At 41.8% G+C, this 13,489-nt stretch overlaps 1 protein-coding gene across 11 annotated transcripts in view; it reads left to right on the forward strand.

Moving 5' to 3' along the window:
- The window catches only part of FHIP1A (FHF complex subunit HOOK interacting protein 1A), a 92,169-nt gene that overhangs the window by 72,716 nt on the left and 5,964 nt on the right, over positions 1-13,489 (forward strand). For 9 of the 11 annotated variants that reach the window (XM_064417362.1, XM_064417370.1, XM_064417364.1 and 6 more), the window contains one exon: positions 2,573-3,843. The exons of 1 other annotated variant lie outside the window; for it this stretch is intronic. In XM_064417362.1, the coding sequence (XP_064273432.1) occupies positions 2,573-2,790 (218 nt within the window). In that variant the 3' untranslated portion in view covers positions 2,791-3,843. Of the gene's footprint in view, positions 1-450; positions 513-2,572; positions 3,844-13,489 lie in introns of those variants that run through there. One more of the 11 variants, XM_064417371.1, reaches the window with a different exon arrangement.

Consider the following 13,489-nt stretch of genomic DNA (forward strand, 5'->3'; position numbering starts at 1 on the left):
ATTTGCCAGGTTGACTCATACTGGTCATTATTTAGGAATTGGAAACAAGGCTGCTTAGTCACCCTGTTAGTACACTTTCTTCTGTATAGTGGCAACTTCTGCAAAGAACAAATAACTGGAGAGTAAGTAAATGTCTGGATAACTGCAGACTTAGTTCCCTACAGGACTAATGATGCAAGTCATCAAACTGTAGTCTGGGGGGAGAGTTGGTTCAGTAGCCCATCAACCAGTAGTTCATTATATTGATTAAAAAATGCAAGGTAGGAACTGCTGCAATAATTGTAAATGAAAAACAAAAAACACCAAACCAAAACCAAACGACAGATTGGGAACTCCCCATGAACTCTGCATTAGCTTGAACACCACCTCTGTCTGTCAGACATATTGGTTGCTCTCTGAGGGATTTTTCCTCTGAAAATAAGTGGTGAATAAACCCTGTGTTCTCTGCAGGTCTGAGCATAGCCAGCCTCCTTCAGAATTCACATATGAAAACCTGAAGCCAGAGGTAGTGAAGAAGACAAATGTAAAACCAAAACATTATAGAGAATTTTCTCTCACTTCACAGTGTTGGTCTCTGAAGATTTTTGAACAGAAATGGTACAATTTGTTCTTTTTTTGCTTGCAGTAGTGTGTGGTTTCTTCCACAGCAGCTTGGGCTCTGGTTACACATCTAGAGCTGTCACGATGTAGTTCCATGTGCAAGCTGCTCCTCTTTCAGTGTGTTGGTAACAATTTTCAGAGTACTCATTTGCTCAGTTTTCAATTGTATGACTCAGATTGCATCCCGACCCTAGAGAGAAGTGAACAATCCTTATCAAAGAAAAAAACCCCAAATCTCTAGTTCCTAGATCAGCTTTCTGTGCCTTTCTGTTTTTTCAGGGTTTTTTCTAAACAAGCAGTTGAATCTAAACAAAAAATATTTTTAGAGATGTATCAGTTTTTATTCTTTTTAAAAGGAAGAGTATAAAGAAAAGCAAAGCTTTGACAGTGTAGTAGCATTTTGGTTATATTGCCTAAACTATTTAAAAAAACTTAAAATATTAATTATGAAATGTTTTGACATTAGAAAATCTGAGAAAAAATCTTCAGGGGAAGCTTAAAACTTTATCTTTTCATTGTAATCTATAATTTAAGTTGTTTTTCCTCACACAGTCAGATTTTCCCACAGCACAGAAATTCCTGTACTCTGTCTCTAGTAGGTAGAAATTTGTAGAATAACAACATGAATGATTGATAAGTCTGGAGTTGGAAAGGTGTTTTAAACTCAAGAAAAGTACGAGTCTGTTAAATGATTGAGATGAATTTTTTTTTTCACGTGTTTGGAAGAGTAGAGTAATTCCACAGTGCCTTGGGTGAAGTACAGGCAAGGAGCAAAAGTGCAGAGCTGTTGAACAGAGGATTGCTGTGCAGCATTGCGTGAGGCCTTCATTTACAGCTCCCCCTGCTCGCTGCTTGGGGGGTTTCAGAGCAAGGCTGGCATCACTTGAGACTGTTACTTTAACATCAGCTGTGTGCAATGTAAGGGAAACCCCTTCTGAAGGCAGCAATGCAGTTTGGGGCTTGTCTTCAGTATGTGAATTAACATAACAGCCCTTTTATTTCTTTTTAATGATTTACTCATACATCTCAGGAGAACATCCCACTTGTAAGTTAGACAGGACTTCATCTGTCTCCGCTGTTGGCCTCAATGATACCTTGTAGCAGTGAGTTCTATCTTGTAGCAGTGAGTTCTACAGGTTAATTTTTATTCGTAGAGTATTTATTTCCATCAGCATTAGATTTTGTCACCTTTTTAGTTTCACTAAATTAATTATCATCTAATTAAAGGGCAGTTCTGCTTCAGGTTGAAACAAGGAGCAATTGATTGAAATTTAAGTGCTGCTGTCACTGTAATTCCATGCATTCTGATACTTGAGCTCTGATCCTCTGAACTCCGGCAGCAGAGATCATATAGCAGAACACACAGTGGCTTTCACTTGCTCTCTTTTTAATGGTTAGTTGCTTTACAGGGAAGTAAGTGTAGTTAGTGGGGCCTATAGCTGCAGAAAAATCCAATTCTAAATTTTTTTCCCCCTTGCTTTCTAACCTGCTTCAGACTCATATGGTGATGTGATAGCTCAGCCTCAAACCCATTGACATGGTGATTCACAGGGAGAGGACAATAAAAATCAAAACAACAGTTTCATCTGGGGGAGGGATAGAGCATAGTATTGTTGAAATGGAGACAACCATGCTGGCTCTAGACAGGTGGATATTATCTGCTGTTTCAGAAGGTAAATCCATATTACTCTTTCCCTTGACTCATCTTCTGCCTACATATTTCTCTCATCAGAGATATAACTGAATGATATATAACCTGGAGAAAGATAGGTAATAAAAAATGCAACAGAACTAGGCCACACAGAACTTTAAAATGCTGGATTAGTGGAGTATCTCCCTGCACGATGTGGGTACTGCAAATTACAGCTCTGGACACAATCCTTATAAACTGGGTTTGGACACTGTACAAGTACTCTGGGTGCTTAATATACAGAGTCTCTTTTCTTTCCTCTGCCTCTCTTCGTGTCTTTAGGTAATGTCCATCACAGCAGCAACCCAGGGAAAGGAAGGAATCTTCCCGAAGCTTACCCAGCTGTACTGCAGCCTTTCCTGGGACAGAAAGGAAAGAAAGGCCTGGCTCATCCCAGCCTTCCTGCGCACGTGAGGAACGCCGTACTTGCAGCTGCCCTTTTCCCAGAGTTCCTGAAGGAGCTGGCAGCTCTAGCCCAAGAACATTCCATTTTATGTTAAAAAATACTGGGGAATTTTGAAGATTATTATTAGTGGGTTTTTAAAATGTGTTTTGGAAAAGCTTTTGGAGTTTAAACAGATTTTTAATGCAAAGCTGCTTTCAAAAGAAGTTGTACTTCAATATTTCCTGAAAATACTTGATTTGGAGGGGAAAGAAGGAGGCAAAATATTATTCCAGTTAGGCCTTACAATTTCCCTCTGTGCTACATAACTTATTTGAGATTTCTGATACTGTTCTTACTGCAGCTTCCTTCTTCATCCCTTCCTCGTTACACAGCCACCCTTCTTTAGTGTCACTAATTCTTGCTGAATTTCTGCAATAGACACATGTTGGCTGGCTAAGAGCCACAAACACGTTAACTTTTTCTGTTCCAGAAATACTCTTCTGGATAACTTGTTAGGAGACAAGTTTGCTTGAAAAAGCATTGCCCCATGGGAAAAGTTCACAGTATAAAAAGACATGCAAAATCTGCACAAAACCCTGAAGGGGTTATGTGAAGGGCTGTGTTTCTTGATGTCATTGTCCTCTTTGCCTCTTCCCTTGCTTCACCCTGAAGCCGGTTCTTACCGATCCACATCCAAAGCCCCCATTTTAACTACTGGCTCAGGTTTTCTGAATTCAAGTGATCTTATGTGTAGTAAAGCCACGAGTAGCTGGAAGCAGGTGCTGGGCCCTACACATACCATATTGCCTTATGTCGCAGACAGATCTGCAGCTATCAGCTGTTGGGCTTTGAAGTCCAGTGAAGTGTGTAAGTGGATGTGGATTGCAGACTGCCTGGAATTTTCCTTGTGGTTCCTCGGCATTCCTTGATAACTCTTCCATTGCTACCTAAGCCCGCGAGCATGCCTTATTTAGTAAGATTTGCACAAAGTACAAAACAAAATGTTTCTATGCAAGCTGTTGTTAGTGTCTAGTTTATTTGTATGCTTGTTTTAATAAGCTAAAGAAAGATACTCAGTATCATTCTATAGTGTTAAATGGACAGCAGGCTGTTTTTGTCTTTTTTGTCTCTTTTTTATTAAATGAAAAAGGTTTGCTTGCTCATGAAAGGTGTACTGTTTTATTGTTAATTTCTTTTGGTTAAGGGAAAGTTAAATACTGTTTGTTTAGTTTTAATTTAGGTGTTGACTTTCACTAATATTGCATTTCTGGGATGGTGAGGGGAGGACCAGGCTATTCACCAGCTGCAGAAAAGGAAGGAGTAATGGGGAAAGCTGTCTGCTGGTGACTAACTGCTTGAGAAAATTCTCTTCTGTGAGTAATGGGCTTCATTAGAAGAACCCAAATGTGATGAATTGGTGCATCACCACTGCATTTTGTCTTATCTTAGCTGCATAATTGTGCTTCCAGAGTTGTAGTTGGCTACATAAAGAGGGCTTAGTTCAAGAAAGCCATAAACCCTTTTGCCCAGGATACAAACTAACAATGACTCAAAAAAATGTAAAGAAACAGAAATCAGAAATAACACCTGCATACGTCAGTTCTTCTGCTCATTGTAATTCCATAATGTGGAATTACAGTTAATCACATTCTGATTTTGAAACACATTTTCTCAGAGATTTCAAGGAAGAAACCAGTTTAAAAACAAAAACCAAAGACATTCCAGAACAGTGTAATTAATTGCACATCAAATTCCTCTGGAATGTGCAGTGTAGTTTAAGCTCCTAAATCCTTTAGATAGCTCTGAAAAGTTCTTCCTTTAATCTACAAGGTATAGATTAAAGTGTCTGCATTCATTGTGCCAGCCCACTTCAGGATGTTCCAAGGGAAAAAAAAAAAACCAACGTCTACCTTCAACAAAATCACCTCCAGAACTTCTCTGGGTCCATCTTTTCCTGTTTGCTGCACAGTCTTCACTTCCATGATGGCTGGGGATCCTGTTGCTTCCTAGCTGACTCTCTCTGGTTTGGTTTCATTTATGATTTGTTTAGTTTTTCAGATGCCACTGCATCACCATTCTGTAAATCATGTACTGACCTCCACATGCCCCTCTTTCACCTAACCAGCTTTCTTGGAACTGAAGCCAAAGCTGTGGGGTTTTTCCTTAGGTATTAGTTATCCAGGTTGAAGAGAGCTCTTTCTTTTTCAGTTCCCCCCACCCCTGCATTGTAATGTAAATGGATAATGAGATAGATTGATTTCTTTTTAAAATTTTTTTTAAACTTATCCTAGGGCACTGTGGGTTCTTTCCCTATTCCGTCATTTCTGCTGCCTTCCATGCTGTGCTCACAGGCCTGGCCTGAGGGAGTTCAGTGTGCGTGTTGGAAGTGTTTCAGCATTATGGTTGTAGGGTCAGTGCTTGCTCTGCTTCTCACCTTTTCTGCAAAAACTGCATGTGAGCAAAAGGAAAGTTTGATCAGCTGACTTTTAGTGGTTCAGAAACAATTGCTAAAATGCAGAAGCAAACTAATCCCTTTTTTTTTTTTGTGAGGACTTTTTTAAAAAAGGAATTAGAAAGATTATTTCACTTTTTTAAAAATAAAGAACTCTGCAGGCCATTGCTCAAGGCAGTAAATTACTATCTGAACACTCCCTTCCTTTGTTTGTACTCTAAACTAAAAATCCTTATTTGCTGGGTGGAAGGGATTTCTTTTGAGATTGTCCATTTCCTGAAAACACCAGTTAAAATTAACAAAATCACTGCAGTTTCATCACAGCAGGTCTGTTAAGCTGCATGAGGATTTTAAAATGTGGACTGCTCATAAATGCACCTGTAAATTAGAGGAGAGGATTTTCCTCATAAGTTTTAGTAGAGCTTATGTTCTACATACAGTAGGATAAAGTCAGCCTTTGAAATCTGGAGTTGTGTGGAAGGCTTCTTGCTGAAAGGTCAGAGCTGTGTTTGTGCACAGTGTCCCCTCACCAATGGGAAATGTCTGTCAGCTCCCCAAAAGGAAGAGATGGATGAGTGCAGTGACCCTGGCTTAGAATGTAAAAATGCAGATCATACGTGTACCTTTGCATTGCTTTGTTTCTGAGTGGGATCAGACTTGCAGCTGTGTCTCAGATGTAATAGCAGTATAATGTCTGGCAGCCAGCACAAAAAACTGTTGGTGGGAATTGCCTCTTCCTGCCTTCAAAATGCAGAACCTGTGATTTAGCTTGAAAATGTTGATCTTTTGAGATGAATCACATCTGTGTGCATAAGCTCTTCAGCCAAATGCTTCTCTAATAAGCTTCTTCCCTCCAGTTAGATAATGTGTTATCCTGTCTCTCACCAATGATACATCCTTTCCCAAAAAAACCTGTGCTTGTGGTCCAAGCTGTAGTCCTGCCTGTAAGTCCCTGGAGGACAACAGCATTATACTGCTCTTTCCAAGAACAAGGAAGTGCTTTATGATCTGGTTTTCCCCACATTTAGGTGGGTGTGTGACTAGAGCAGTCCTTCTTTGGTACATTGGCTCAGCATCTGTTCCAAATGAAGTGCCTTGGCACATCTATTCCAAAGACTGCAGGTGGTGGCTCAGTGATAGCGAAGTGAATTTCCAGTCTCCTACTAGATGCTTCAAACTGTGAATGCCACATTTCCAATTATGTAGCCTTGGAGTGTGTTTTTCTGCTATTGCAAGGGATCTTTCCAGCATTTTCAACCTGCTTTTTGTTTGTGTGTGTTTTTGGTTTGGTTTAGTTTTTGTTTATTTTGTTTTTACAACCTACCTATAAAGTGAGCACTTTGTCTTCAAAAATTTGTAGTCATTCTCTTTTACCTTTGGCCATTTTTGGATGCTTTCTGGGTTAGTCTCAGTAAACATACACATGGTTTCTGTTAATTGAACTAAAGCACTCAGCAGTTTCATTCATGCTTGTGCTGATCTTTGGACATGTATAGTCAGGTGCAGTTCACGTGTTGCTGGCTGTGTTTACTACCTTTTTTATTCTATTCTAGGCATTTTTCTTAAATTTGATATATTTCATGTGTGCCCTAAAGAATATTATGATATTTTGAATGGGATCAAGTTGTTGGTGCTGCAGTTCTGGGTATGAAAAGTGCATTGTCTTTTTTTTTTTCCTGGTAACTTCTACCTTTGGTTTTGAAGAACAGAAATGAGAACTTCTGTTTTCAGCTGTATTCTGTGGAGATGAGAAATCTCCAGTATCAGGCATGGACTGTCCCTCCCACCAGCAGGCACAGGTAATGCTTCCAAGCATCCAGTTCATTTTGCAAAAAGTCTGAATTCAGTGGTGTCATGCTGTGATACAAAAGCACTTGCCTTTCAGGTGTGATTTGGTAATTTTTAGTAAGATTGGCTGTGCTTTGGAATGGGAGCAGGACTGGATAGACAGGAAGCCTGAGCAGCATTCCTACCACCAATGCCACTCTTTGGCCCGTGCATAAAACCCAAGTGGTCTGTTCAGTCCTTCAGAGAAAAACATCTGCAAACAAACTTTCAGCATCCAGCAGACTCCAAGGGTTTAAGTTCAAGAGGTTAAGTTCTATTTACCAACAGAAGTTCACCATCCAGCACAGTGTGTACACACTCACTACCCTTTTGTGCACTCTGCTTAAGCCTCTCAGAAGGTTTCATGCTTCAGGAAGATTTTTTAGCTCCACTAAGATGCTCTAAAATCTCAGTGTTGAAAAGAAAAGGATGGGAGCAGTGTGATTTGTTGCAGTTAAATTATGTCATTGTATCATTTGAATTTGTAGCCACAGCTCCTGTTTGAGGATGGCTTGATTTAATAAGCAATTTACTCTGCTGTATTAACTGAAATTGCTATGTCATGCCTGCAGTTCTTATGACAGCTCCCATTACATTTGTAACATTTAAATTGCATCTGTGTTTATGAGTAGAATCCTGGGATTTTCCTCTTTCTTTTCTTTTAACTCAGATATCTCTGGCACTGTACAGTAACAATACTGCTGTGTCCAGATCTGATTTAGATAATTAGAGAATGTTCTTCCTTGCACTCTTTGAGCATTATCAGCAGAAATGGAGGATACATGGCACTTGGGCTGCTTACATTAATGAGCAAACCAAAGGTAAAATGCTACAGAGTAGCAGGGGGCACTTCCCTCTGTGTGAAATTTATGTTTGTGTTGCTCTGATTTATTAGGGACCAGGAAAAAAAAAGCTCAAATTTGAAAAATGAGTATGACCATGTCCTACAGTACCTGTCCAAGTGGACAGCAGTGCTGTGTGATGTTTTGGGACAGAAATGTGCAAAGAAGGGTAAAACTTGCTCCTTGTGAAGGTGGTGTCAGACTTGCATAAATAGATATTGGGTAAGATGATGGTGGTGCCAGCTGTCTGACCACAGACAGCCACAGAATGCAGCACTATTTCTGTGACTTTGTTGGTGGTTAAAGTCCTGCTCTGACTAAATGCACTTTATTTTTTAGTGGCCCCCAGCTTTTCTAAACATGTCGTGGCCCAGCACCAATGTACTTCATTTGTTACATGCTCAGTTGGAAGCCTCTTATTTATGAAAAGGAGCATTACTTGGATTCTCAAATATGTAGGTGCTTAAAGTGGTGTTTTGTTGCTGACTTTGCAAGTCTTCTTTTTGTTCATTGATTATAATGGTTCTTGTGGCAGCTGGATTAAATTAAGACTGAAGTCTCTGGGCTAAAAGCCCTGATGGAACTTTTGTGCAAAGGCTGCATTTCTCAACTTTGGCACTTCAGCAAACTGCATGCATACAATTATGTGCTGTGGACTAAATACCTGCAAACCTACATCTCTGATGAAGCCAATTCCACAGCAGCTGTGTTTTATTGCAGTCTACTTTAAAAATAACTAGCTTGGATTTAGACCAAAAAATAACATGGACGAGTCAAATCTGAGACAACTGAACTGTGTCCAGCTTAGTGCTGCTGTGTCAGTTTGGCCAGAGCTCAGACGAAATGCCAGCTTGAACTCAAAGGAGAGGGAGTGGCTCTGGGTCTCAGTATCCCTTGCTGCAGCTTGAGCCAACAACTCGTGGCTCTTGATGTCCAAGCCCAACTTGGAGTTTAGAAACACTGATCAGTGTCTTTTGCAAATCTCTGAAGTCATAACACTGGTTTCTGAGCTTCAGTGTGGAAAAAATCTAGCAGCCTCTAAGACCAGCCTGAAAGTGTGGCCTCTTGAGCAGCTAAAATACAACTTACTGTTGATTACGCCTGCTTAGGGTTAGACAATTACAGCTGTGGCTGATGCAGCTAGCTGGGAGAACTTCTGCTTTATGCTTACACAAAAGGCTGTGCATGGAGGGAGCACTCCCCACAGTGAAGTTGTTGGCTCTTGTGAGGATCATGGCAGTGCAGCTCTGCAGCTCCAAGTACTGGACTTGGAGGTCTTTCTCCAACGGCTGCAATGACAAGGCAGGGAATGTTGCATAGGTTAGTTTGCTGCCTGTGTAGGAGATGGGTTAACATGGCATCTGGCACAGTTGTCATCAGTCTTTTTCTTGGGCAAAGCCAGCAGGCAAGATGGGAATCGTTCACAGGGTCATGAATTGGATTCCCCCACACAGATAAAGGGGAGAAACCAAAGGTCAGCATCTCTTGCCACTTATTTCTGCAGCTGGTCAGCAAATGCTGTAGACAGTTGTGAAATGCCTACAGGAGATCTTAAGAATCTGGGACTAGGATGGTACTAGAGGGAAGGTTCAGTTCCACTGGGAGCATGCACACCTATGTTGCTCACTAAACTACCTTCTTTCTGCAGATTTGTTCCCTCATGGTGACACCTGAGCATTTCTGCAGTTTGCTTTATTGGAGTTAAAATTCAGGCTGTCTAGCCTCATGTGGGATGTGGGCTGGAGTACAGTCAGGAGAGAAGTGATTCCCAGTGGTTTTGTGTTTCCACTGCAGTCATCCCTAGTTACTGATTGTGCTTGGCCCTGCGGCTCTTGAAGATGGAGTCTAAATTTGCCATCACATTGGGCACAAAAATGCACAGCAAATACAGGCCATGACAACTAGGGATTTTGTATTTTACTGCATTCCTCACACTGTTTATCAATAGAGTCCTCTCTGTCTGTGTATTACCAGCACATTTGCAGCTTCTGAGGGGACAGGGGACAACTTGCACTTGAAGCCAACTGAACGCAGGGAAACTTCTGAGCATTTGGGCTGATAAATGGAGACCTCCTGCCTGCTGTAACTTGGTTGTAAGTGGCCACTGCCTGATTCAAAATCCAGAGTGTGTGTGAGTATCCATAAATAGCATTTTAAGAAGATGCCAGGAATGAGGGCAAACTAATCAGGAGTGTGCTATTACTTCTCCCTTACTCAGTCTGAGAACAGAGAGTTGACTGAAAACCTAATTTGTTTTTCTTTATGTGTGAAAAAACAAACACTCTCCAGACTGAGCATGCACACAAGGTCATAAATCCCTGGGAAGGTGCTGCTGAGGTCAATGGTTGTGTGAGTGTAGGTAGAGGGTGCTCAGAAGAGACACAAGAGCATCCCAGAACCCCAACACCACACCACAAAGCAGGGTGGAAAGGGGCTGCACTGAAACCACAGCTGAATGCTCTGCTATAATTTTTTAGTTAAGGTTCCTGTCGTGTGCTTCTATTTTTAACACAGTTAAAATTAAACTCTGCAGCCAAGGCTGAGCGCTAGAAATTCTTTCTTCACTACTTAGAGCATTGCCAGCATCTTTTTAGACAACTTTCTTCTCCTCTTCTGCAGCCTCAGATACAGGATACTTCAGCTTTATGGGATGGTAAGTATCAGCTCTCCACCCTCAGGCCTGACCTCCTAAAAGACTTCCAGCAATGAGTAGATGAGATGGTCGTGACAGTGTCTGGTGTCAGCTTTTAATTTGTGAGCATTTTCCTTGGTCCTCTGTTCATGGATAGCAACTGCTGAAAATCTGCATGAAACTGTCCTTAATTCACCCTGCCTGATGCTGTTGCACAGATGGCATCTGCAATCATTAGATCAGAGAGCACTGGAGTAGCTAAATGAGACTTCCAAGTTGGGGTCAAAGCCTCAATCTTCATTCCAGAGTTCCAGCCTCGATACAGCCACACTTGGGACAGCCTTCTGGTCTGCAGGATGTTCTACATCCAGTACTTCAGAGTCAGGCTCTGCCTTCTATCCTGCAGACCCATGTGTCCTGTAGTGTTGTTCTATTTGTCCTTAAATAGCAGAAACTAAATTATTTGAGGCTGCTGCTTCTGCTTTTTTTATTTGCTCATCAACTACTGCTAAGCAGATGTAAACCAAAGCTGTTTGTTTTGCCCAGTACAGTGCCCCACTTGTTGATTATTTAGAATTTGCTGTGAGCTCCATTTAGGGGAATGGGAAGGTGGTGTTGTATTTAGGCTGCTGTGTAAGAGCCTTGGCAGGCAAAATGATCCCATGTTTTGGCTGTATTGGTTCAGTCAAAGGGGTGTGAAGTGACTGATGAGCCCCTTAATGCAGGCTTGGATAGTGGGAGCAATGTGAGCTGGCCCAACTGAGCCTTCCCACCGCTAGGTCTGAGCACTGCCAGCTACTGGTGCTTTGAAGTTGGTAGCTGGTATCTCCACAAATGTTAAAAAGCTTTATTATCTTGATCTCAATTGACTCAAAACACTTTTTTTTTTTCCTATCAAAAAGAAATTTACATTTTGTGTGTGTCTGCAAAAGAGTTCTTTAAAATTTTCAAAAATGACTGTTTCATAATATAGTGCAAAATTTATAGACTGGCTGCTCTTTACCTTCCCCGGAAGGGAAGAATATTACAATTATGCCTTTTAATCTTTCTTGTTACCCATTGTGTCTGGCAGGTGGAGGAGAAAACAGATTGAAACTTGACGGTAAATCACAGAATGGTTGGAAGGGACATTAATATAATTCTAACTCCTCCCACCATGGGCAGGGACACTTCCACTAGAACAGGCTGCCCAAAGCCCCATCTAACCTGGCCTTGAACACTTCTAGTGATGAGGCATCTACAGCTTTTATGGGCAGCCTGTTCCAGTGCTTCACAGTAGAGATGTTTTTCCTAATATCCAATCTAAATCTGCCCTCTCTCATCTTAAATCCATTCCCCCTCTATGTACATCCCCATGTATGACTACATGCCCTTGTCCATTTCCAGCTCTTGTTGGCCCCCTTGAGGTACTGCAACGTGCTATAAGGTCTCTCCAGAGCCTTCTCTTCTCCAGGCTGAACAGCCCCAACTGTCTCAGCCTGTCCTCACAGGTGAGATGTTCCAGCCCTCTGATCATCTTCATGGTCTCCTCTGGACTTGTTCCAACAGACTCCTGTTCTTCCTGTGCTGGGACCCCAGAGCTGGACCCAGCACTGCAGGTGTGGTCTCACCAGGGAAGGGCACAGGGGCAGAACCCCCACCCTTGTCCTGCTGCCCACAGGGCTTTGGATGCAGCCCAGGACATATTTGGCCTTCTGGGCTGTAAATGCACATTACCAGGTTGTGTCAAGTTTTTCATGCCCCAGCACCCTGAAGTCCACTTCTTTTCACAGCCCCATTTCTCAAGCCAGTCCAGATCCCTCTGGATGGTATCCCCATTCTGCAGTGTGTCAACCATGCCACACAGCTTGTTGTCATCAGAGAACTTGGTGATGGATGAGGGAGCACTCAATCACACTTTGCTGGTCCTTGTCCCCAGCAAAGATGTGATGTAGCCATTATATTTTATGAAAAATCCTTTGCTAGGATTTTTCTCCTATTCTAGCTGAGAAGCCTCAGAAAAGAAATGTAAACAATAACTATCTGATGGCTGTGGAATGTGGTCTGGACATTGTTTACCAACAGGTGCACCTGTGATTGGTACATGTTGGTTGTTTGTAATTAATGGCCAATCACAGTCAGCTGGCTCGGACTCTTGGAGAGTCACAAGTCTTTGTCATTGCATTCCATCCTATTCTTTCTAGCCTTCTGATGAATCCTTTTCTCTCTATTCTTTTCGTATAGTTTTAATAAAGTATTGTAATATAATAAACCAGCTTTCTGAAACATGCAGTCAAGATTCACATCTCTTCACTCGTCCCGGGAGCACCCCACAAAGCATCCCCCACAATGTGAAACAGGGCAAGGCCCAGTGACAACCCCTGGCCAACCCCACTCATCACTGGCCTCCACCTGGACATCAAGATACTGACTGCAGCTCTTTGAGTGCAACCAGCCAGCCAATTCCTTGTCCCCTGGGCAGTCCACCCATCAAATCCATGTCTCTCCAGTGTAGAGATAAGGATGCCATGCAGGACAGTGTCCAGTGCTTTGCACAGGCCCATGTGCATGATGTACTGACACAGACTCCACTCAGAGAGAACCTGGCTGATGATTTTTAACAGGCTTTGCACATATTAGTAAAGTATAATTCTATAGTAAAAGTGTGTCTAAGAAGAATCGTAGACAGAATTATCAGCAGTAGCCTTGCTACATTAATTGAGATGCTTCCTTCATCGCCTTATTTCTCTTTGAAATACATTGTTGGTTTGATTTCTCTTTTTAAAAGGCACCCACTGCAGCAGTGGGGAACTCAGCAGAGCAGCATCCAGCTGTGCCACAACAAACACTAACCTTTGGAGGACCACCTCTGGGAAACAACTGTGTATTTCTAAACTGAGGGAAGATTTCTAGTATTCAAGATTTCATGGAGAAACCCTTGTGCCTTCTTGTTTCTTGCTGCCATGGCAAGAGTTGAACAGAATTCCAATAGCTCGTTGTATAATCTAAACCTTTATTGACTGAACACTTACAGAAAACTCACGCCACTCTAGGTAAAAATAGTAGGTTTTGCTCATGATGT

Source organism: Passer domesticus, chromosome 4 (assembly GCF_036417665.1).
Source record: "Passer domesticus isolate bPasDom1 chromosome 4, bPasDom1.hap1, whole genome shotgun sequence".
NCBI classification, from domain to species: Eukaryota; Metazoa; Chordata; class Aves; order Passeriformes; family Passeridae; genus Passer; species Passer domesticus.